This window comes from Ictalurus furcatus, chromosome 20, assembly GCF_023375685.1.
Source record: "Ictalurus furcatus strain D&B chromosome 20, Billie_1.0, whole genome shotgun sequence".
Taxonomy (NCBI): Eukaryota; Metazoa; Chordata; class Actinopteri; order Siluriformes; family Ictaluridae; genus Ictalurus; species Ictalurus furcatus.
The window spans coordinates 16,727,528-16,743,106 of NC_071274.1; the positions used below are offsets into that span (position 1 = coordinate 16,727,528).

The following is a 15,579-nucleotide window of genomic DNA, read 5'->3' on the forward strand; positions in this document are numbered from 1 at the left end:
GTCTGATAAGTCGATTTCCATTCCACCGGCAACACTGAATGGCAGTGTACTGTGTGAAGGGGTTAAACACAATGTACTTACACACCTCTCTGTGTAAGTTATTATTATAGAACAGAGCACATATTTCAAAGAGAACATTAATATAAACCTTGTAGCCGGAGCAACTTTCAGAGCTGCCATTATAATAAATTTACGAACACCTTCTGAAAAAGCTGAATCATTCGTTAGTGCTAGTATACAGTATAAACAAAATTAGATAGGTACGCTATGTACGCCAATGACAAGAACGTCACAGCAACCATTTTCCAAAAGAACTGGTTTTAAGACGTAGCGAATACATAGATTTGAGTTCTCATTCTTGTCTCAGGGTTTTTAATACACAGGAGAGGAAACACGTTGGTTACGTAAAGCAGAGTTTGGAAAGAAAATCTCACAGCCCTTGATGTAACCAGCACTAGACTTGCCTGAGGCTTTATTAGCCATTTGTCTTGTACAGAACTAATTATTTCCTGTTGATTTAAAACTCATAAGAGTTCTGTGCATGAAGTTGCTTTGTTGTATTTTTTTTTTGCAGCTGAAGTAGGTGTGTAATTTGTAGCATATACAGCAACACAGATCATTTCAAGCTCATAAGAAGTGGAAGCATTTTCATATGAAAAAGTTGTTAGATGAAGTTTCCAGCTCGCTCGCTGCTTTCTGTTTGGCTTTGGATTGCCGTCTTGGATTGCCGTCTGCTTATGGCAACACACACACACACACACACACACACACACACACACACACATATATATATATATATATATATTTATGTGATCTAACACTTTTGTCCTTTCTATCGCACTGAGTGTGTGTGTGTGTGTATATATATATATATATATATATATATATATATATATACACTCAGTTCACTGCTTAGAGTGCGATAGAAAGGACAAAAGTGTTAGATCACATAAATATACGTATATTGTATAATTGTATAATGTACATTGTATAATGTATATACGTGTTATCCATTACCCCTCTATCTCATCCCTAATCACCTTCCCCCATGCCAAATCATTCCCCCAGTTGCTACAAACTACTTCTTTGACTTTTTCTGATTTTATTTAGTCATATGTTTGATCTATGTGTTTAGTCCAGGGTGTATAAAAATGTCATGCTTTTTTTTTTTTAAAAAAACAAACAAACAAAAAAACAGATGCAACAAATGTTATACAAAAGTTCTACACTCTTTAGAGGTATGTTGTAGTAGAACTTTTGTTTTTGTTTTGTAAAGAACCTCATTTATCCATGATGGACAATTTTATTTTTTGTAAGAGAACTGAAAAAACCCCACTACACTGTATGTTATTATAATATGGAATTGTGGGTTAGAGGTTAGTACGTTTGCCTCGCACGTTGAGGTCGATGGTTCAAATCCTGCCTCTGACCTGTGTGCATGGAGTTTGCATATTCTCCCTGTGCTTCAGGGGTTTCCTCTGTGTACTCCAGTTTCCTCCTCCAGTCCAAAGACATGCATTGTAGGCTGATTGGCATCTCTACTTTGTCCGTAATGTGTGTTTGATTGTGCCCTGCCATGGGTTGGCCCCCCACCCAGGCTGTCCCCTGCCTCATGCCCCTGAGTTCCCTGGGATAGGCTCCAGGCTTCCTGTGACCCTGTGTAGGATACGATGCATACACAAACGAATGGAATGGAATAGAAACTAGAAAAAAAATAAATCAACACGCTATAACTGCTTTGGTTTCTGTGGGTGAAAAGTTCAGGAATAAAAAGCTCTACTAGCACAAATAAATATGTGTAAATAAATAAATATGATGGTACATGTCTGATTACAGTGAACACTAGTTGAATAATTGGATTACTCTTTAAAACTGACATGTGAAACCAGTCCCTGGCGGTAAGACATTTGAGAAGCTCAGATGTAGAGTACAGGCTTAACATGGCTCGCTTTCCTATCATGCACTAATAAAGCGCTGTGTTGTGCTTCCTTGTAGATTTTCCACATGACCTATGACCTGGCGAGTGCCGTGATGCGCATCATCAACCTGATTGCTATGATGCTACTGCTCTGCCACTGGGATGGATGTCTTCAGTTCCTCGTGCCCATGCTGCAGGACTTCCCCTCCGACTGCTGGGTCTCGCTCAACAAAATGGTGGTACGCAACCCATTAAACAATCAGAACTGGCTGATTTCCGAACGGTTTGAACTTGCTGACATTTCCCAGGTGTATTCTCTTTCATTTAATCTTTAATTGAGGATTTTAGAGGTTAGAGCTGCACTGGAATCTTTTTTTTTTTTTTTAAAGTCTCATTTTTCCTTTGTGATCTTCATACTCATACACTTTAGTACAAATGTGGTCTTTGTAGTCTTTAGCCTTTTTAGCGTTTTACTCTTCAATGCTGTATCCTGCCACACGCTGTGAGAGTGTGTCAGTAACAATAGGTCGAGGTACACCAAGAGACTGTCGCTGATCCTGCTGAGCATGCATTAACGCTAGCACAATGATGCTAAATATGCAAATCAGCTCACCAGCCGAACCCCAATACAAGAGTGGCATAATTGAATTGAATTAAATTAGATTTATTCTGCTCCCTTGGCATGAATATACAGATGAATGCTTCCTGAAGCAGGGGAGGACAGCTCACTAAGGGTAATTTGCAGAAATTAGCTGTCTTATAGCATTTACGTTATTTCATTATTCTCATATGATGTGACTTTCAGTTAACGTAACTCATAAGTGGTATATACTCTAGTTAGTAAAGTGCACTGAGATGCATTGATGCTATAACTTCAAGCACAGCTGGCACAGATCATCCACTTTAATAAGTGCAACATCAAAACGCTTGCTATTTAGCGTACGTTTGCACTTAGTATGAATCATTTGGCAGAGTGTTTAAAAATGTGAAAGACATGAGATGGATGATTGTTTGTAAAAACAGTCTGTTGAGTGAAGAATGCGGGAGAGAAGTTATTTTCAGCCGTTCACATGGTTTATCAACCTTTATCATGATAATGAGCAGAAAGATGAAGAAGGGAGAATCGTGTGAGGTGTGATGCACCTTGTTTTTGTGTGCGGGGGCGAAACGAGGTAGGGTGATGACGGTGGAGATAAAAGGGTATGTGTGTGTGTGTGTGTGTGTGTGTGTGCGCGCATGTGTGTGGGACGTGCCAGAGCAGATGTTTTTTTTGTTCCTCCTTTTAACACACATGAAAGAACCTGTTTAGTGTGTGACACACACACACACACACACCTCGATTTGATTTAAAAAGTTCCTGTTCCAATAATAATGAGCATTGCTCTCTATCCTCCCCTTTCCCCCCACCCTATCCTCTATTATCTGTATTTATGCTCAGGTGCACCTAATAAATTGCTTTAATTCAGTTTTGTCACATAGTAGCTGCTTCCCACAATTCTGAAGCCACAATTCTCTCCTTATTAAAAATGTACTATTTCAATAAGGCTGTTTGGAAAAAGCAATGTTTTGAAAACGCTGACAGTTCATAATGACTCACCGCATAAACCTGTCCTGCGTTTGAAATGATGCTACGCCGTGTTCATACATCAAAATACTTTGTGGGTATTCTGTACTCTTAAGGGTACATACATCATTTAGACCACAACATACAGTATTGTAGTGAGTTGTGGGATTTTATGAACTCATTGCTGGCTCTCCATTATGCTTTCAGATGTGGTATTCAGAGTGAGAGACTTAAGTCCAAAAGTTACCCAAGGAAAGGTATGGGCATTCAGGCTCAGGTTCCAGACATGCTTAAACTGATGACCACCTAGACCACCACCTTTAAACAAAAGCACTTGCATTTAAACCTAAAAAATATCAACGATACAGATATACAAAATGCAGACTGAAGAAGCAGATCATATGCTTTTTTTTCTTTGGTGTCAAGTGTGATGCAATGTACCATAAGATCAAGAGACAATTTAAAAATGAAAAACTAAACACAACCCTAATACAATGATATATGAAAGAGAAGATGACAAACATTAAAATAAACATCTATTAGGAGTCTAGTATATTGCCAGTATATTGCTGTATCACATTAATTATCACATGAATCACTGCAGGGGGCACGGTGGCTTAGTGGTTAGTATGTTTGCCTCCGGGGTTGGGGGATTTCCTCTGGGTACTCCGGTTTCCTCCCCTCGTCCAAAAACATGTGTTGATGTGTGAATGTGTGTGCGATTATATCCTGCAGTGGGTTGGCACCCTGCCCAGGGTGGTCCTCACCTCGTGCCCCGAGTTCCCTGGGATAGGTTCCAGGCTCCCCGTGACCCTGTGTAGGATAAGTAGTATATAAAATGGATGGATGGATGGATGACTGCAAATTTGGTTTCATTGATCAATACAGTTTCCACCCTTGTTATTTGGAATCTTATAAAATAGCACTTGATCCAGCACATCCTGTTATCCTGCATTTCACTGACAGTTAATGAAACCACAAGATACTAAATCAAGGTCATGAAATTAAAACATGTGCATCAGATGATTTGACTTGTGGAATTAATAAAATAATGCCAAAGTTTTACTCTTCAAACTTAATTTGAAGGATAAGCTGACTTAGCATTCTTCTACTATGCAAATCAAGTGCAAATGTCCGAATAGCACTTAAAACTGTAGTTAAGGGCTTGTCTGTGGACTGAATATTTACGTTTCAGGATTAAATCCTGACGTAACTCATCTCTGAATATGCCTCAAAATGAATATGGTACGAGTTTAGATGCAGCCCTGATGATGAGTTAAGCCACATTCTTAGTGGAACATTATTGCTTTGATGTAGTATTTAAGTAGACACCAATCAGCCATAACATTAAACCACCGACAGGTGACGTGAATAACATTGGTTATCTCGCTATAGTGGCACCTGTCAAGGGATGGGATATATTAGGCAGGAAGGAAGCAGTCAGTTCTCAAAGTTGATGTTTGGAAGCAGGAAAAATGGGTAAGCATAAGGATGTGAGTGACTTTGACATGGGCCAGATGGTGACGGCTGGACGGCTGGGACAGATCATCTCCAAAACGGCAGGTCTTGTGGGGTGTTCCCAGTATGCAGTGGTTAGTACCTACCAAAAGTGGTCCAAGAAAGGACAACCGGTGAACCGGAGACAGGGTCATGGGTGCCCAAGGCTTACTGATGTGCATGGGGAGCAAAGGCTAACAGGTCTGGTCTGATATGATAGAAGAGCTACTATAGCACAAATTGCTGAAAAAGTTAATGCTGGTTAAGATAGAAAGGTGTCAGAACACACAGTGCATCTCTGCTTGCTGCAGACCAGTCAAAGTGCCCATGCTGACCCCTGTCCACCACCGAAAGTGCCTACACTGGGCATGTGAGCATCAGAACTGGACCATGGCGCAATGGAAAAAGGTGGCCTGGTCTGAATAATCACATTTTCTTTTACATCATGTGGATGGCCGTGTGCGTGTGCATCACTTACCTGGGGAAGAGATAGCACCAGGATGCACTAAGGGAAGAAGGCAGGCCGGTGGAGGCAGTGTGATGCTCTGTGTTAGAGAAATCTTTGGTCTTGGCATTCATGTGGATGTTAATTTGACACGTATCACCTACTGCAGACCTAGTATACCCCTTCATGGCAACAGTATTCCCTAATGGCAGTGGCCTCTTTCAGCAGGACAAGATACCACAAATACCACAGCACACCTTCAGAGGTCTTGTGGAGTCCATGCCTCGACGGATCAGAGCTGTACAATATTACGGAGGTGGTTTTAATGTTATGGCTGACAATTAAGGTGGTGTTAGTCTTCTGAAAGTCTTTTTAATGTTCATTTCCCTTCAAGCGTCAAAAAGAAAAAACGCAGAACGAACTGGAGACATGTAGGATTTATTTGGTCAAAGTCTTGACTTCATCTTGCCAAAAGATTTGCATAAAACAGCTTACACATGCAAATGTAAACTCATTGTGATTTAAACATTATTACAGTTAAGACTATTAGCAGGATTAGTCATAATATGCTTTTCTTATCAATTCATTTAAATTTCACGTTTATCGCTCTTCCTTATTGAAATTCCAGTAAGTTCTTCGTGATATCAGGATGAACGTCATGCAGCAGTCTCACATGGCTCCATGAAATGAATCCTCTGGAGATCAGACAGGAAGGATTTCGGGGGGACGGGGACGGGTGGGGGGGGGGACATCAGAGGGAAAGTTCAGAGAGACAGGTCAGAGATAAAAGGTTACCCAGAGAGAAAGGTTTGTTTCTCAATCATGTCTCTTTAGAATTGTTCATATGCTGAGTTGTTGATAATTTGTTACATCGTTGTGTACACACATACACGAGCGGGACATCTGTCTTTATTTTTGTACCGCATTAGGACGCCAGGACCTGTTAGACGTCCTCACAGCTTCTCACAGTGGGAGGCCAATCTGTCCCACACACACACACACACACACACACACACACACACGCAAGATTCAATTACAAATTCCATGTGTGTTTTCAGATTAGATTTGTCTTTCAGTGTGCTCAGGAAATAATTACAGATACTTCAGTGACAGAGTTTACTCACATACACGAGGAGTAGAAAGAGACCCAACTGAACTGAAAACAGTGGATTTAGGGCCTACTGAGCAGATTTTTTTTTGCCAACAATGATAAGTCAGAGACTCAGGCTCAACTGAAATGTGTTCACCTTAACACTCGAATCCAGATGATGCCTTAGCCATCAGTAGCCTGGAGCCATGAAAGAGATCTTTAGAGATTTTTTGGCCACTCGAACCATCCTCTTCACAGTGCATTGAGACAATACAGACACACGTCCAATTCCAGGTTGATTCATAACATTTCCAGTTATCTGGAACGTCTTAAATATTGCCCTGATGGTGGAAATGGGCATTTTCAATGCTTGTGCTATTTACTTATAGTCACTTCCCATTTTGTGAAGCTCAACAACCTTTTGCCACACATCACAGCTATATTCCTTGGTCTTACCCATTGTTATGAATGACTAAGGGAATTTGGCCTATGTGTTACCTCATATTTATACCCCTGTGAATCAGGAAGTCATCACTGAACAATTTCCTGTTCCTAGTCACCCAGGTATACTAAAAAAATGTAAAATATCAGTGGGAATATACTTTTCTTAAATGAATTCATAGGGGTGCCAATAATTGTTGCACACCTATATATAACAAAGATAAATATATATTTTTGGATAAACCTGTGTTGTGTTTGTAATTGTTTGATATCCATGAGAGCAGAGTAATTGTTGTGAAATTTTTTTAAAAAAAGATAAAGAAATCAAACAATAAAGACAAGTTCTCACAGCCTTCTTTGCTCATATTTATCAAGGGTGCCAATATTAGTGGAGGGCACTGTATTTTTTGAAAGATTCCATCTACTTCTTCAATTTTTCAGAGGTTATGTAATCTCCAACTGTCATTACCAGTGACGTTAATAGACATAAGTAGACATAAAGCAATTCCTCTGTCAAATGCATTATTCTGCCTTCATGTTACTTCATGTACTTAGTGCATGAACAGAGATATTGACAGTCCCTTTATCCATCGATGATTAAAATCCTTATAATACATAATAATAATGATAAACAATTCTTATCGTTCTGCTCCATCACAAATAATTTCCAAACACCTGACATTCCTTTTTGGTTGTAATAAATGTACTGAGCTATTTCGAGCTGCTGCTGTACCTGAATAGTCAGGACTTGTTGCACTCTAGCAGCCAGCTCAATGTGTTAGATGAAACATCTGTTATAAATCTGCGTAAGGAACATTATGGATGGAAGGGCTTCGCTAAACTCTATTTATATTACTGTAAATAATCGAAATGCAAAGTAGTTGCAAAGTAGAAATGCAAAGTTACATATACTTAAAACTGGCATGAGTGTATCATCAATTTCCTTCTTCAATGGTTGGATTATTCGGTTAACAATCAATAACAGCAATCTATGAGTTGCATAAACCCATGAGAGGTCAAAGAGTAGTCTGAAATATTCTTATATTTGACCCTACAGTATACAAGGATTTTTTACATTTGAAAATGAGCTGCTGTGCTGTTCTGCAGTATTTAGTGCAATGTGTTTGAAATCCCCAACAATATGTCAGAGTTTGCTTAAGGCTTTGTCAAACACATTATGCTGTAGAGACACTGTTTAAAAGACAGCTGTCTCATTGCTGCAATAGCTTCAGTCTTCATCCACAACAGCAGTTATATTCTTGCTAAGTGTAATTTTTGTAATTTTCAATGTTCTGCTGATTTGGTACATGCTTCACCATAAGGTTTGTTTATAACGGTTCAATGAGTTAATTACCAATAAACAGTGGTTTCTATTTAAAAGGGCAGTTACAGCTTTTTCAATCGTAACTTTCATTCATAACGACTTAGAAAAGACTCTGGATGGTTCAAAAGGATCAAACTAGGAAAATGTTTTAATGGTGGAAAAAAAAGTGTTAACCCTCAAAGGCTGACACTGACACTGGAGACTCCTTCCAAAAATGCTCAATAAATATTACAGAGAGCTTTAGCATATCAACGATTGCAAATTTTATATCCGTTGTAGAGGGTTCACCATACAGGTCATTGTGTAAATTGTTACTATAGAAATATATATGTATAATAATATGCGGGCAGTGGTGGCTTGACGGTTAAGGCTGATGGGATGGTCAGGGGTTCAAGCCCCAGCACTGCCAAGCTTCCACTGTTGGGCCCTTGAGCAAGGCCCTTAACCCTCTCTGCTCCAGGGGTGCTGCATCATGGCTGACCCTGCGCTCTGACCCCAACCTCCTAACATGCTGTGGTATGCGAAGAAAAAAGAATTTCACTGTGCTGTAACGTATATGTGACCAATAAAGGCTCATTATAATATATTAGAATATCCTTAAAAACCTGGAACTACTGTCAGAGCTGCTGTTATAGATTATTAATCAAGCACCTTCTGACCAATCAGAATCAAGAATTAAACAGTGCTGTGGTATATGTGCAAGTCTGTATGAAGTGCACCTCATGGAATATGGGTTTTCTTCCCCATTATGGTCACCTGACAGTTCCCACCCACCAGCCAGTACAGAGGGCGAAAGCTAACAGGTGCTTCATCTGAGTGCTTCCTTTTTTTTTTTTTAACTGCTGCGTCACAGGTCAGTTTAAGACACTCAGAGGTAAGTGTTATCTACCCTCTTCTGCCAAACATGAGCTCACTGTGATTGACAGGGGTGAGAGAGTATACCACCCCTCCCACCAGTTTTGCTCCCCTGGGTCCTGGCCATAGATAGCTGTAGTATTGTCTGGATTTCAGCTCTGGATATACTGATGACAGGGCAAATATTTTTTTCTGTTGCGCCACTCGGGAGCCTGGTACTATTCAGTTGTCACGATTTTCCCTTGAGCTAAGCGCAGTAGCATGCAGCGTGCTCGGAAACCCGAAGGGCAAGCTCGAAATGCAAGCGGACACTTCTGTGTTTTCAGTGACCTTGAGTTTGTTTACATTTGCTGCGTGTATCTGTGATTTCTGTCCTGTCTGCGCCCCTGTATTTTCATTGGTTGTTTCCCGTATGTGTGCCATCATTATTCTCAGCTGTCTTGTGTTTCACCCCTGATTACGTTTGTTATTTAAACCCCTCATGTATCTATGTACGTTGCGAAGTATTGAGTGTTATCACCGTACCGAACGTTTGTACCCTGTTCCTCGGTTTGGTTCCATAGTCTTTGATCTTGTTTCTTGTTTATCATTTCTCGTGCCTGTTTTATGCCCATTTGTAAATTGCCTGACCCATTGCCTGTTTTCTGACCACACTATTGTCTCATGATTTAGATTTGTCTGCCTGCCTCGCTTTAATAAAGCTCTTATCAGCATTTGCATCCATCCGAAGCCTCCATTACGCGACATCAATTTAACCAGCACTTATATCCACACCAACTTTGTAAACACTTCCAGTAATTCTGGACATAATGAATGGTTTGAAAGTCTTTTTAAAAATGTAAAAATAAAGTTAACCAGAGTGTAAACCCTCAGGCTGACTAAATTGCCAATTTCATTTTAAATTCACCTACGTATACTACAACTTAAACATGACTGATTTGTAATTTTCTGTATATAAATTCATGAGTATGGGTTTGCAGAAAAGTAACCTCCTAGAAACTAATTTTGATGTGCAGTTATCTGGATGTATGAATTTTAGCATAGGGACATTTATTGCAGACAGCACCCTGAAAATCTGGGCTAATAGGGCTAAACTGATTTCTAAAAAAAGAAATAATTTTCTCTTGTGAGCTTTTATGTACGGATTTTTAACGGACTATGCTTTCAAAAGGTGTCTCCAGCGTAAGTTATGCCGATACCTCATACCAGTGCTGAAGCGCCAGCGAAAACCCCTGAAGTAGAATACACAAACAATCCAAACACATACTGTACACGCACGTTTATCCATCCATTTCCTGTGATATGAACACACCCTATTAGCAGGATCTCTCAGGAAATGATAAGAGCTAATGAACACCTAACACTGTTGATTTCAGGAAACAATGGACCGCTTGCTTAGGGAAAACCCTGGAGATTTAATTCTGTCTGATATCACACACACCAAACCTGCTTCGAATGCTAACCTGGATACAGGAGACCGAACAGATACATTAATGTAATGAATAAAACACATCGGAATGTGATGTTATAGGAAATTAATCAAAGGAATGATGGTGTGATGTGGCCCGACATCCATCCATCCATCCATCCATCCATTTTCCCTACTGCTTATCCTAGACAGGGTCGCGAGGAAGCCTGGAGCCTATCCCAGGGAACTCAGGGCACAATGCGGGGGACACCCTGGATGGGGTGCCAATCCATTGCAGGACACAATCACACACACTCACATACTACAGACAATTTGGAAATGCCAATCAGCCTGCAATGCATGTCTTTGGACTGGGGGAGGAAACTGGAGTACCCGGAGGAAACCCCCGAAAAGCACAGGGTGAACATGCAAACTTCACTCACACAGGGCTGAGGCAGGATTCGAACCCCCAACCTCGGAGGTGTGAAGCAAACGTGCTAATCACATTTAATCACCCCCTCCTCACAAAATCCTGTTGCCACTTATTGAAGCATCTCGCAATCACTCTTTATTAGAGCGAAATAACACTTCATTTTGTTGTCATTATAAACCCTGACAGTGACATCGAGTTTAATTTCCAACCTCGCCAACCTTCTTCACATTCTGCTCCTGGTGAAATAATTACGTGTTTGATTACAACGAATGCCGTCACACTGTACAGCCTGAAGGTAAAAACTAAAAAATATTAAAATAACAGACAGGTACAGAAATGTGATAACGTATTGAGTCAGGCTTGTGTTTGAGGTGAGCTGAAATGAAGCTGTTTTGGAAGCGGTTTTCTAGTTGTCTTCTTAGGGAGAAAATCCATATATTATGGCTCATGCGGTGCTTTACTTGGGGACAAGAGCCAATAGCAGAGAGAGCACTGGGTGTCCAGATAAGCTGAGGTGAACTGAGAGGATGGATAGGGTAGGGCTGCTGCTCTGTGTGTGTGATGTTTGTGGAGCTTATCGGCTTCTGGGCACACACGCTTGTTTGGACCTCCGACGTCCATGTGTGTAAAGGAAGCAGTCGTGTGTGTGTGTGCGTGTGTGTGTGTGTATAGCTATGCATGGTCTGAAATTTCTATTTTCAAGCCTAAGTGCTCACTTTGCATCTATTATTCAGCTGTGTTCAAGCCACTTTTTCATACCTGTGCCTCTCTCAGGTTTGAGCTTCTGCATCCACTCTCCCCTCCTCCCTGCATCACCACTCTCTTCCTCTTCCTCTTCCTTTAGAACTCTCCAAGCTCTCTAATCCTCAACCAGTTCACTTTCACTCACCCTAATGACTTTAGGTGCTCTTTTTTTACGTCAGTTCCCATTTCACGTCTCGCTCTGAGTGCTCTCTGAAGCTTTCACTTAAAGCCCTGGAACCTTTCAAGATTTGCTGAATGTACGCAAACCTCACACTAATGACGGCAGCGCTTCTCTGTCTTGTCGTGCCGAGGTTAGGCGGCACAGTAATTAATCTTGATCTGACAATTAAAGAGCTGCGGAGTTTCCATAGAATAGTTTCAAAAAGCAAATTTAATACTTAAAATAGTACTGCAGTGTTACCATCAAGTACTTACATCTTACATATGTACATTTACTATATATGTATCTTTATACCTTTCTAAATAATTTAAGGTACATAATTGCACCTTAAGGACTACTCTGTAAGCTAATTAAAGGTACACTATTTGTTCAAAAGTTTGTGGACATCTGACCCAGGGGCGTAGAAGTGCTTTTGAACCGGGGGGGCACACAAGCACTCAAATGCTTATTTCTAATGACTTTTGGGAACAGAATGTACTATTTAGTGCGGTTGTAAGAGGGTATTTGCAGTGACAGAAGATACTCAGACCGGGGAGGGGAGATTATAAAGACTCGGGTGAACTGTCAGAGAGACGGACTATAATATAACTAGAACAAAAACTACTACATACCATAAACTGCGTAATACACCTTATTTAATAACGGACGTTTTCCAGAATCACAACAGAAAATGAAAACACACAGTCTCGAACTCATAGCTCCAACTCACCTACAATGGGAGCGATCCTCACACGATGGTGCCCCCGTCCCAAACATCCAACAAGGTGTGACGTGAACTAGCTGGCTAACTGGTAGCTAACCATACAACTTACAGTATAAGCTCGTCCTCCTCAGTCGTTTCTACTCCTACGACCTGCTGTTCATCCTCCTCTGTCCTCTTCCTCTTAAAATATTGTATGGATGCTCATCTCTGTATGAACATTTTGACTAACGTTAGCATTAAATCCTTTATGGACATGTAGCAATGGCTCATACACACGATTCTGGTGTGTTAGCTAGCTTGCAAACTTATGCATATTTGACAGTTTCATAGGCTGAATAATTATTTCAACAACAAAATTGTCGATCAACACCAGCAAACAATCAGCTGAAATAGCTACAATATCCTACCTCAAATACAAAGTGGTAAATCTTTCATCTAGTCTTTAGTGTGCTCAAGAGAGTCTGAATGCTGTGTCGTAATCACCCTCACCTCAGGACGCGAGGTATTTTTCCACGGATGGTCACGGAATATTCGAGTCATCTCCAAATGAATCCATTCTGCTTTAACTGTGTAAGAGTAGCCACCTCTCTGAATATCCATACCAGACACTTTGCTCTCGTCAAGCTTGGCAACAACCAAACTGTTCAGCGAGCCCTAGTTACTCGAGTCTGACCCCAGTGCTTAATATAGTGAAAGTGCTTTTAAAAAAAATTAAAATAATTATGTTCTTAAAATTTGTGGAAAGGATTCATTTGGAGACTCTCCAACTTAGAAATCCTCGGAGACAGGCAGGCAATGCAAAATAAAATTTGAGATTAGGAAAAAGTGGGGGGACAAAACCTAGATTTTGAAATGTTGGGGGGACATGTCCCCCCATGTATAATGATCTGACCCATGATCTGACCACCGTTCACAGATGTGTAAGCCTCCCCCAAACTGTTGCCACAAATTTAGAAGCACACAATTGTATAGCCTTTGTATGCTGTAGCATTGCAATTTTCCTTCACTGGAACTTAGGGGCCCAAACTTTTTCCATCAAAAGATGCACCCTTGATGGTACCACGCCAGCGACAAGAAAACATACAGTTTGGTACCTTTATTTATTATTTCTACAGTGTGTACTATGTATGATTACCAGAGAGAGACACAATTCTGACCTATTTCCATGAATTGGGAAAAGAACAAGAAAAATAGGCTACTCAAATTTGTTGATAATTGTAGTCTAATGGAAAGCATAATTTTCACCTCCAGGGTTGGGGGTTCGAATCCCAACCTGTGTGTGCAGAGCTTGCATGTTCTCCCCGTGCTTCAGGGGTTTCCTCCAGGTATTCCGGTTTCTTCCCCAGTCCAAAGACATGAGTTGTAGGCTGATTGGCGTTTCCAAATTGTGCATAGTGTGCGAATGGGTGTGTGAGTGTGTATGCGATTGTGCCCTGCGATGGGTTGGCACATGGTCCCTGTGTCCCGATGACTTGTGCCCCAAGTTCCCTGGCATAGGCTCCAGGCTCCTCGTGACCCTGTGTCGGATAAACGGTATGGAAAATGGATGGATGGATCTTTGTCAATTCTTAAGTCAATAATATTTTTCAATTAAGCTTTGAATCTGTAGAAATTGTTCTTTGAGGTCAGATTTTTTTTCTATAGCAAAAAAATATATAGTAAAGTATAGTCTTTTAACAATTTTTGACACTGTCACAAAGCAGCTGTACAGGAATCCAGATGTAGATTTAGAGGTCTAATGAACAAGCCAGTGGTAACAGTAGCAAGAAAAAACACCCTGAAACAACATAGGAAGAAACTTTAAGAGGAACCATGATGCCCAATGGTGGGATTATTAATCATTGCAGTATACAAGTGTAGAATGGTATAATTAAACAGTACTAATTATGTTGAAATGATGTTCAGTATGAATATATTGGGTTCTGGGATGATCACAGGACAATCTTCATGATTACAGCAGCAGCTCTTAGGTACAAATGTACAAGCTCCAGGAAGGATTATCCATTGAGGCAGGGGTGAGACTTGGCATAAACTGTATATATTTTTTTTTTTTGGCAATGCAATATTCAGAGTACACATGTGGGACCATGGACAGCAGCAGAAAATGAGTCACAAGTGCAGAAGCTACACGCAGAAGTAGATCATCAGGATGAATCAGGCAGGTCCGGAGGGCAAGAAGAGACATAGCAGCGGCGATGTGTCAGGATCTGGCACTGATAGACAGCAGGAGTACATGGAGAGAGAGAGAGAGAGAGATTGAGAGAGAGAGAATGAGAATGAATATTAGTGTCATTAGACTTCTATTATAAGTGAGCTTCAAATAAACAGGGAAACACTGAAATGATTGTGCTTGATATTCAGCCGTATCTATCTATCTATCTATCTATCTATATATATATATATATATATGTATATAAAATGCAAGTACTTCTGTAGTGAAACAGTCATGCCTCTTTTGTTGATCAGTTTGTGTTACTTGTGAGTGTTGAAGTGTATATATATATATATATATATATATATATATATATATATATATATATATATATATATACACTGTTCAATACTCACAAGTAACACAAAACGATCAACAAAAGTGGTATGACTTAAAAATTTCACGACAATATGTCAAAAACATATTTAGCTACACATTTCACAATTGTTGTGCAGAAGTACTTGCATATTGCTAATCTGTTTTAAATTGAGACCATTTTGGAATTCCAGCTTGGGTAAACTGTTTAAAATACAAAAGTCGAGGAATAACATGAACATGAACATAAACCCTTAACACTGTATGATTTTCCGTTGGATTTTTGCTGCAACAGTCACAAAATCTCACTTCCTAAAAGAATTCCTTAGACATGAGTCGATATCAGCGGTTTTAGAACACATTTTCATTAAAAGAACAATTTTTCATTAAAATCGCAGTGTAACCACTGCTACAACGCTCTTCTAAAAGCCACCTATAGGAGGACAGCA

General features: G+C 40.1%; 1 protein-coding gene across 1 annotated transcript in view; it reads left to right on the forward strand.

The window, feature by feature from the left end:
* The window catches only part of LOC128624160 (potassium/sodium hyperpolarization-activated cyclic nucleotide-gated channel 2-like), a 69,590-nt gene that overhangs the window by 18,038 nt on the left and 35,973 nt on the right, over nucleotides 1-15,579 (forward strand). Inside the window, exon 3 of the mRNA XM_053651561.1 lies at nucleotides 1,996-2,157. Coding sequence (XP_053507536.1) covers nucleotides 1,996-2,157 — 162 coding nt within the window. The remainder of the gene's footprint in view (nucleotides 1-1,995; nucleotides 2,158-15,579) is intronic.